Here is a 9,740-nt window from a genome sequence, read left to right on the forward strand (position 1 = left end):
CTTTTGTAAGAACATATCCGTGGACTACTTGCTTACTTTTAACCGGTGGTAATAGCAAAACAACTGTATTGCTATTTATTCCATTCAGTGAGAACAGCTGAATACATTTGGAAATAACTTGCTTTCGAAGCGAATTCTTTTGTTCCTGGAGGGCCTCGAGAGAGCCGATAGTGTGCTACAGGGCTGTCAGCCATCAGTTGATGAACCATGTGTAGGATATTAAGTGACTTGGTCCAGCTCCAGGCTCACCCCTTGAAAATATTTGCATACATTCTCATATGCCGGCTCATTGGCAATAGCAATAATGTTTTCCCAAAGCACTTTGCTAAAGTAAATAAATTCTGATGCTATACATCAAACCACAACCAGAGCAAAGTGTTGATATGGCTGTCAAGATGCATGTTTAGATCTAAATTAGCAATCACACCCTTGGTGAGTGACTTTTGGAATAAGTTTGTATTTGGATTCATAATGAAGAGCCTAGACCCCACCAAATTATGAGATAGAGCTTTTCTCTTTCTTCTGCACTCCTCTCACTCCACCACAGCCCTTTCCAAATCAAATGATTTCCTATAAAAGTGGGAAAGAGGGAAACCTGATCATTAGTTATTGGGAATCGGTAGTGAATCAAAATAAAAAGTACTATCGGCACCTTTATGAAGGAAAATCCAACTCCATGCATACGTTTTGGTGTGCATTTTATTTTTGATTGGAATCATATCCATATGAATGAAAATTGCCAAAGTATTCTTTACTCTTTTGAAAGCTAGGCCCTTGCCTTGCTGTGTCAGAGGAAGGCAAAACTAAGCCAGTAATGCTGGAGACATCCCTGTTTCCATATGCACACTGGCAGGAGAGGAGCTGTCTAGGAAATGCCTTTTGATTGATGAACAGAGGAGAATCTATACACACGTGAAATATAAATAGAAACATATCAGCACACACACAAGTCATTAACCTGGTCCTCCGGCATCCACTGGCATGCATCTGTTCCAAAGGGTCTCTTCTTCAATGGTCTCAGTACTTTGTCTCATTATGCCTCTTATCAGCAAATACCTTTTTATTCCAGAAGGGAAAACAAGCTAGGAATTAAATACATCCAATACTGAATGCTTTATTTCCGTAAGTCACCAATAAGAGAATGAATTTAATTTTAATACATTTATTTTCGTGTAATTCTTAATAAAGCACTTTCAAAACATTCTGTACATTTCAAGCCACTCAGAACTGCATTACATTCTATAAATGTGATTTGTCGGGATGAGGTGCCAAGATGTCTCTGTACAAAGATGTACAATATGTACAGTCACTATAAGTGCAAGCTGTGCGAAGCAGTCTAGGACAGTAACTCATGCCAAGGCTTAGAAAACATTTCAACACATAAAACTAAAGATTCAAACTGCGTTGTATTTTTTTTTTTCCTGGGCAAATGATTAGTTTATAAACAAATATATGTATATGTCATATAGAAAGAATAGTTTGACCCCTCAGCTCAGTCAGCACCATGCAGCTGACTGGATGCGTTACGGGGCTGCTCTCCTAGGCCTCTCTCTCTAGGGCGCCACTTTGCCGCACTCGATGGTTGTCTCATCACTGAGCTGCCGCCGCCACCTTTGGCTGAGCCACAGCAACACTAGGAGGTTTAAATTTGGGGAGATAAAGGCCAAACTTGTTTTCAATGCCAGCAAAAGTGGCTGTGGCGAGTCTGTATCCGCCGATGTGGTCGGGATTGGCAGGAGGAAGGTCTGCGATGCGCGACTTAGGTGTTGGTTCTGAGCCAGAGGGTTTGCTGTTGATAGGGAAAGCCAATGGTTAGTGGGCTCGAGACTGATAAAGATGGAAAACTACTGAACACTTTCAATCTGACCCACGTGCCTCAAAGAAGAGTGTCTGTCCAATGAGTTCCTTGTCATTTATGCTGCATTAGTCATTATTTATAGCTACTTTGAAAGCAACACATTCACGTATTTGATTAAGAGAAATGGCCTCAATTTCATATACATATATAGATCCACAGAAAAGAGACCAGAAAAAATACACTCAAACATCACCACTCTGGGAAGTAGGAATACGGATGATTTTCTCTTTTTTCTGTTTTCCCAATATTTTTACACTAAGCATAAATTAATCATAGAAAATGTACATCTTTTATTTTGACATAATTTTAAAAGCTAACTTTTAAGGTAATAGACTCACGAAGGTTATTACTAAAATTACTTAAAGAGAAATAGATATAATTCTTACTTTTCCAGGATGTAAAAGTATAGAAAAGCCTGGAATCGTGAGACTGCTGTTCTTACTTTCTTTGTGTTAAGTCCCTCTAATTCTTGGTTCAACAGCTAATTCCCTACTTGGCTTCTGAGCAGGAAAGGGGTTCACAGGTTTATGAGGAAAAGACTCAGATACAGAATTTGATCTTCTGCTGAAAAGCTGGTAATTGCTTCCTTTGGGTAAAACCTTCGCCAGCAAATTCAAGTGATTCCTCTTGTCCACAGCACAAGCTTCAAGTACTAAGCTTCAAAAGGCCCAATTTCTGGCCTAAATGTCACCAGTGATTTTGTCCATGGGCATAACCTCTCTTTGAATTTTTTTTTTTTTTTTTGCAGTAAATCAGTTCTAAGAATGTCTATACCTATCTAATAATAAATTATGGTGAATAATGAAATCTTGGGGGTGTGAAAGGGCTTGACTGAGTCTTAGAAAGTTTACAGAAGTGTAACTAATACAAATTTATATTACTTCTGGAGAAAAGGCCATATATAATAAAATCCAAATAAGGAGCTAAATCCATGAAGCTCAGTATCTGCCTACACGTAGAAGACAGTTATTCACGTTACATTTTAATTTGCTGCCTCCCTAAACTTTCCCCAAGTAACTGCTTAATACTTGTATGATGTCACCCTGCCAAGGTCTTACTCCTCCGACACTGAAGCTTCTCAAGTCCACTGTCTGTTTTAAATGTGTTGGTCCTGCAGGATCCTCTGTCCTGTCAGTTTCTGTTCCAAAACTGCCTTAGTAGGCTGAACAAAGACCTGTTTTGGGTTTTGGTGCTTTCTTTATAAGGGAGTTGAAAAGCTGCACTTACAGGCCTCCAAAATCAATGTAAAACCACCGCTGGAGAAGTTCATAGGTGACCAAAGTAACACCAAACTGGGGAGAGGATCGAAACACTCGAGCTGAAAGAGAAAGACTGGGGCAGTTAACAGCAGGATGACTACGGCAAAGACAACCAGTAATGGGACCAGGACCCCAATGCCAGCCTTTCCACATGGCCCCAGCCCCTACCTGCAGTCCCTTTCCAAAATGCAGAGGGCCCTTCTTCCCGGAGTATCTTCCTGAAACAGTCGATGACACCACTGTAGGTCGTTTGGCCAGCGCGGGCGGCCACCTGCAGTCTTGTCTTGATGACATCAGCAGGGGTCACCAGAGAAGCGGCAGGCACACCTTTCGGGAGAAAGGCACATTTAATTCATCCAAAGTGCCTTAACAAAGGAGAGACATACTGCTAAAACTAACAATACAATTAGCAGCTTTAACTAGAAGCTTCTTAAATAGATACCTGGGTGCTAATGGAAAAAGGATCTATAAGCCTATTAGCTACTTCAATGGGGTCAGGGCAAAGCTCTTTTTTTTTCTTTCTGAATTAGGAAAATCACTCTATATTGCATGATCCCGAAGAACTGTGAGAGGAGAAAAATGCAGCAATATTACTAGGACAATCCCCAAGTGTTCTTTAGGTTTCAATTATTTTACCTCCTTTCTTTTCTTAAATAAGATACAGTATTTTCATACATAATAGAAGAAATGAGGATAATGACAATTTAATGAGCTGCTAAATATATCTGATACCAAGCTGTAGTGTTTTTTGCTGATTCCTGTCACCTTACTGTGCAAGGTGAATATCAGCACTCATATATCCACTCACCCGTTTGAGGGGCTAACTTTAGAGCTCACTGTGCCCTTTTCAGACATGCTTACATGACAGAAGTCATTACAACTAAAGCAGAGGAGGCCAGGCAGGCAGTTAAGGAACGTAAGGGAACTGATCATGAAAAGGCCTTGTCATCCGTCCCCTGTGCCCCAGCTCCCCGGGGCCATGTTAAGATTCAGCAGCAGCAGGACACACGAGATGGATTTCACAACCACACCTTTCACTTATAAAACAAAACAGGGAACAAAGGAGCAAGATAATCTTCCTCAGGGGGAAGAAATTCAATTTGGCCTGAATATCACCGAATGGTCACTAGGCAGATGGGGCCGTGACTCTGGCGGGGAATCCCCCCGCAGAGCCCTCTACATTGTTCAGACAGAACTAGGTAAACTGCCGCCTTTGGAATGTTCTGAATTCTGAATGTTCTCAGTGCCTGCCAGCAAAGCTTTACAGGTAAAAATTAGAACAATTCATCTCTCATTCTGAAAACTGACATCGAATGTCTGTGGGCAAGAAGCTGGTGCTGACAGTTCCATGAAAATGTTTACTTGGTTCCGTCAACCACTGGCAAAACGCCTGTCCATGATAAGACTGTTCTTTGCTGCTGCCTGGACAGCAGAGAGAAAAGACTAGGGGGAAGATTTGCTGGCCCTCACTTAAAATGGGGAGGCTTTGGTGAACACCCAAAAGGAATTGGATGAACACTCGGTGCCAAGACTGAGCAGGCAGCTTTACTGGCTTTCAACTTATAACTGCAAGTGACTGTCCCAAATAAGGGCTCAAGGCTCCCTGGGAGAGTTTCTTGATCATCACAAGTCATTCCCTATCATTGTGGATGAGAAGAGTAACATGCCCACCCGACATCCCTGGAAGCAAGGGCTCCTGCCACACACCACACTCCAGGGAGTGCTTGGGCTATCCTGCTGTGCTTAGCCAGCAAACCAGAGGAGAAGGTGCCCAGTGAGCCACAGAGCAGTGCCAGGAGCCAAGTGGTAAGAGCCACCCTAAGCACCTGGGGACAGCCCTGGGCTTGTGCTCATTCACCTTGCCCGTTTCTCTCCCTGACCAGCTGTAACGGGGAGCAAACATGCGCCCTTTCCTTCTTCTGTCACATCCGAGGGCTGGTGCAACAAAGGACGCCTGGTCCTCCCCTTCCATCCCGAGTCAGCTCCCTCACAGCTCAAGAGGAAGGCTGGCGCATGAGATCAGGAGGAAGTGTCTTAGTACCTTCCTGCACTTGTTGGGCTCCTCTTTCAGATGGAATCTCTTCTGTGCTTAAATCCGGTATCTTAGACCAGATGAGGATTTTCATTCGTTCCGTTAACATTTACTGAGCTCCTATTATTACTATGTTGGCCACGTAGGGAAGGCAAGAATGAAACCCCTACCCTCAAGGAGCTTCCAGTCCAGTACAGGGGGTAAAACTTATGCAAAGAACCATTAATAAAAGACAAAAAGTGTTAAGCGACAGAGAAGAGATGCCAACGGAGTACAAGGTGTGTGCTGGGGAAGTACGGCTCACTTTGGTCTGATGAGGACGATGGCAGAAGGAACAGGAACAGCTTCCTGAAGCAAACTCGATTTTGAGCCAAATCGTGTTGATTCCAATATACAGAATTAGAAAGTGAGAGCATGCTTAGACCTGTGTGTCAGGGTGAGGTACAACAAAGCAACTGGTTTGATGAAGAATTTTTCCACCTTAATGCTTAGCTTGGCTGCACCCAAGGTTTCAGGGGTAGAGGAGGCTAAGGAACATGTTACTGATGAAAGCCCAATTGAGATGGGCAGAGCTAATTTGGCTCTAAGTTGCTAAGCTGCATTAAGCTGTTTATCCACATTATGCAAATGTAATTAACTCTCATCAGAATTACAGCACACCTCGCAAAGGAGAAAAATCGATCATATTTAAACTAAGTCAGATACAAACAATAACCTTTCCAGAAATAAAGGGGGGAAGCACATACAGATTCTGTACTTCTTAAAGAGAATGTAGGGGGAGGCGGGGACTCTTTTGGTTTGAAAAAAAATTGTAGTTACCTGCCATGGCTCCAGCTGCAAGGAGATATATACCTCCCACGTGTCCGTTTTCATCAGCCAGAAGTAGTTTGCAGTGAGCATAAACAGGAAAATAGATTGCAGAGAAGGGAATGTCTCGGAGGAAGCACGCTTTGGCACCCTGTCACACAGTGAGGAAACAGTGCAAAACAGTTGTGTAAACAAGGTGTGAATGCCCACCAGGGATCCAGGGTGACAAGCCTGAGATGTCCCTCAAACAGCTTTGGGACTGATGTGGAAGGGAAACGGAAGAACCAGCCGGGCACAGGGAAGTAGAGAGACACGGCTCAAAGTTTGAGAAACACTGGTGGACCCAGGAGTCCTAGAGTTAGTTAACTGGGTAATGATGGTATTCTGACAACTAAGAATTTTCTGGCATTTCCAGTATAGATTCAGATTTTAAGGTTAATAAAAATTCAATGCTCAAATCTCTAGGCTGCTTGTTCTGTTTGGCTTTGGTGAGTGCCAGGGGGAGGGCGTGTGGGTGGGAACAGACTTAGAAACCCAATATTAATAGCTTGATTTCAAAGCAACCAGCAAAGGCAGCCCCCAAAACTAACAAATTACCAATTCAACCCACCTCAGCTTTGAGTCCCTGAAGTACCAGGTAAGAAGCTATGGACAGGAGCAGTGGAAAAGGAAAGTGACTATTTTAGGGAAGGGGAAAAAGAAACCACCAATCTTCCCTCCTCATTCCCCATGTCCTAAATAGCAGAGGACGGGGGAAACCCAGACAAAATATTTTAGCAGGAAATTTCCCTGGGAGTAGAAATCCAGCCAGGTACAGCTTGTCTCAGTGACTGAGGTCGCAATGAACACCTTCCTCAACCCCACTATTCTACTCCCCAGGCTTTAGCTAGCCAGGCAAAAACTCCATCTTTGGTACTTGTTTCCCCGATGGCTCTGTTTTTAAAAGACAAACTCAAACATTAAAAAAAAAAATTCCTGGGACTCTCTGAAAGATGATACAGAGAGAAACAACTTTAATAAAATCAGCTCTCAAAGGGAATTCCAAAAAGGATGGAAGTTGGGGGCGGAGGGGAGGGAATATGTACAAAACTCTCAGGATAGGCATCATTGGTTTACTGGTCTCCTAAGAGCCTTGTAGCTGTGTGATTCTAATCTAGAGAATTTCTAATTTCCAATTTGTAGCTACAGAAGCCAATTTACACATTTCTACTGTGATGGATCTATAAATAAATCAGATGCTGTGGAAACACAGTTGTCTATAAAAGCTAAATTTACGTATACCCCTTTTATACCAGGCAAAAGAATAGAAAGAAATATTCTTCCTTGTTTAAGAAAAATAATAGCTTCTGCTCCATTACATCTGATGTGTAATGATGGGAGTAAGTACACCTGTGGGGAAGGAATCTGTTGACTGGCGTTTTGCTAAAGTACAGTACAGTACACCCTGGTTTGGTTTGGTTTTGTGTTTTTAAATGGAATTCATTATTGACAAATCCCACCACTTAACTTCTTAAAGACCTGAATCCTACCAAACTCTACTACTGTTTCACTGTGGTCAAATTATTAAGACAAAGAGAAGCTCCTACTGGGAAGATAACAATAGAGATAACGCAGACTCAAAATAAACCTAAGACTATTTTGAAGTCCTAAACCAGCCCAAAAAGAACACCAAAGAAACTTCCCAAACCCACCGTCAAATAAAAGGCTGTGAGCCTGCAGCCAGCTGGTCTGCAGGGCTGGCCTCCCTGCTGGCAGCTTCATAAATGCCTGAAGATGACAACAGGAGAGCGTGTTTGTATATCCCAATGCCTCTAATAGAAGTGTCCTGGTTTTTCCTTTTTGTTTGATTTTCTACTCCAGGGACCACCCTGCTGGACAAGATTCCTTTTCCATTTGGCGGGGGAGAAGTCTGGTTCCACATTTTTTCACATTTCTATTGAGTACATTACAACCTCTCTACTGAGATAACCCAAGGGAATCTACTCACCTTATACAGACCAAAGAGTCCCAGGTCCCGGAGCACATTCAGGGCACTGACCCTGGGTCCTGTGGTGATCTCTCCAGCTACCTGCAGGCGAATCTTGACTATCTCCAGAGGGTTAGTAAAGATGACCTGAGAGCCACCAGCCTGCAGGCAAGAAAGGAGAGATAGAGCAGATTTCCAAATCAGCCCCACCGGAAGTACAGGCAAGAAAAATCCAGAGATGCCTCCACATTGTACCACTTTACGCTTCCCTCTTCACGGGGGGAATGAGAGTCCGATGCTTTGGCCTATGCTGGAGGGGCTCACAGGGATGGCCCGAAACTCTGTCTCAAGCTTTGTTTCTATTTGAAATGTCAAGAGTGTTTCCCAGAGCAGTCTTTCCAGGGTTAACCCGGCCATATGCAAAATGGCAAAACTAATAAACTCATTTGGAAAACAAAAGTGAAGCCAGATGTGGCAGCACGAGAGCCAATGAAAGGGAAAGAGATGGTAGAAGATTGATTGGTATCTTTTACCACGCTGGAGCTAAAATTCGGATCTACAACAGTTTCTTTCCTCTTCTTAGCAAGCATTCTCCTTAGCTCGACCACCTGCTTCTGCTTCACTGGACTGCAGAGCAATTAACACAGAGGTGTTTCTGCCCCACAGAGGTGGCTTAAGTCAAAGGGGAAAGTCTCCTCTAGTTCAAATTCTAAAATGTACTATCCTGAACAAAACTCTGAGACAGATCTACAACTACACCCACACAAAAGAAGATAATTTGGAAGGACAATTGCAGTATCATTTCAAGACCAATCCAGAAACACTGTTCAAAGACAGAGCTGGAAAATGGAACATCTAGTTGCCATGAGAACGACAGGGCAAATCAAAGCCACACTCCACACTCTCTAGTGGTGGGTGACTGACAGAGATAATTGAATTTGGCTAATGAAAGTGTATTTGCACCTGAAATCTGTTAACTAGTGGTGGTGGGGAAATGTGTAACAAAACTGCTACCAACTCCTTTTTTGGTTTCTGTGAGAAAGGAAAAAAGTGTTTATGTGTATGTGTGTACATATGGATATATAAAAATAAATAAAAATTTAAAAATATATATATACATCTCCATTCATGAATTGAAAAAAATCCCATTTCCACATCTTCATCTCAAGTGTAGCTGTTTACATTATATAATCAGAACCACATTCGTATAATCATATTACATTATATAATCATAACTTCACTGTAATAGCATGTCACGTGTGAAACAGGAAACAGGTACCTCACTGGTGATTCTAATTCCACAGGTATGGGTGGACTACAAACAACACCCATAGAACTCACAAGCAGGGGCTTCCCTGGTGGCAGAGTGGTTAAGAATCCACCTGCCGGGCTTCCCTGGTGGCGCAGTGATTGAGAGTCCGCCTGCTGATGCAGGGGACGCAGGTTCGTGCCCTGGTCCGGGAAGATCCCATATGCCGTGGAGCGGCTGGGTCCGTGAGCCATGGCCGCTGAGCCTGCGCTTCCGGAGCCTGTGCACAACAAGAGAAACCACCGCAATGAGAAGCCTGTGCACCACAACGAAGAGCAGCCCATGCTCACCGCAACTAGAGAAAGCCCATGTGTGGCAATGAAAACCCAACGCAGCCAAAAATAAATAAAATAAATTTATAAAAATTAATAAAACAATGGGGCTTCCCTGGTGGCGCAGTGGTTGAGAGTCCGCCAGCCGATGCAGGGGACGCGGGTTTGTGCCCCGGTCTGGGAAGATCCCACATGCCGCAGAGCGGCTAGGCCCGTGAGCCATGGCTACTGAGCCCG

The 9,740-nt window shown here is 43.3% G+C and overlaps 1 protein-coding gene across 2 annotated transcripts in view; it reads right to left on the minus strand.

The window, feature by feature from the left end:
- Positions 1-685: 685 nt before the first annotated feature.
- SLC25A12 (solute carrier family 25 member 12) overlaps positions 686-9,740 on the minus strand; it is a 113,569-nt gene continuing 104,514 nt past the window's right edge. For both annotated transcript variants that reach the window (XM_024732911.1, XM_024732910.1), the window contains exons 14-18: positions 7,944-8,084; positions 5,969-6,107; positions 3,286-3,444; positions 3,086-3,176; positions 686-1,789 (exon numbers count right to left, since the gene is read on the minus strand). In XM_024732911.1, coding sequence (XP_024588679.1) covers positions 1,591-1,789; positions 3,086-3,176; positions 3,286-3,444; positions 5,969-6,107; positions 7,944-8,084 — 729 coding nt within the window. In that variant the 3' untranslated portion in view covers positions 686-1,590. The remainder of the gene's footprint in view (positions 1,790-3,085; positions 3,177-3,285; positions 3,445-5,968; positions 6,108-7,943; positions 8,085-9,740) is intronic.

The sequence above is a fragment of the Neophocaena asiaeorientalis genome, unplaced genomic scaffold, assembly GCF_003031525.2.
Source record: "Neophocaena asiaeorientalis asiaeorientalis breed wild unplaced genomic scaffold, Neophocaena_asiaeorientalis_V1.1 scaffold96, whole genome shotgun sequence".
Taxonomy (NCBI): Eukaryota; Metazoa; Chordata; class Mammalia; order Artiodactyla; family Phocoenidae; genus Neophocaena; species Neophocaena asiaeorientalis.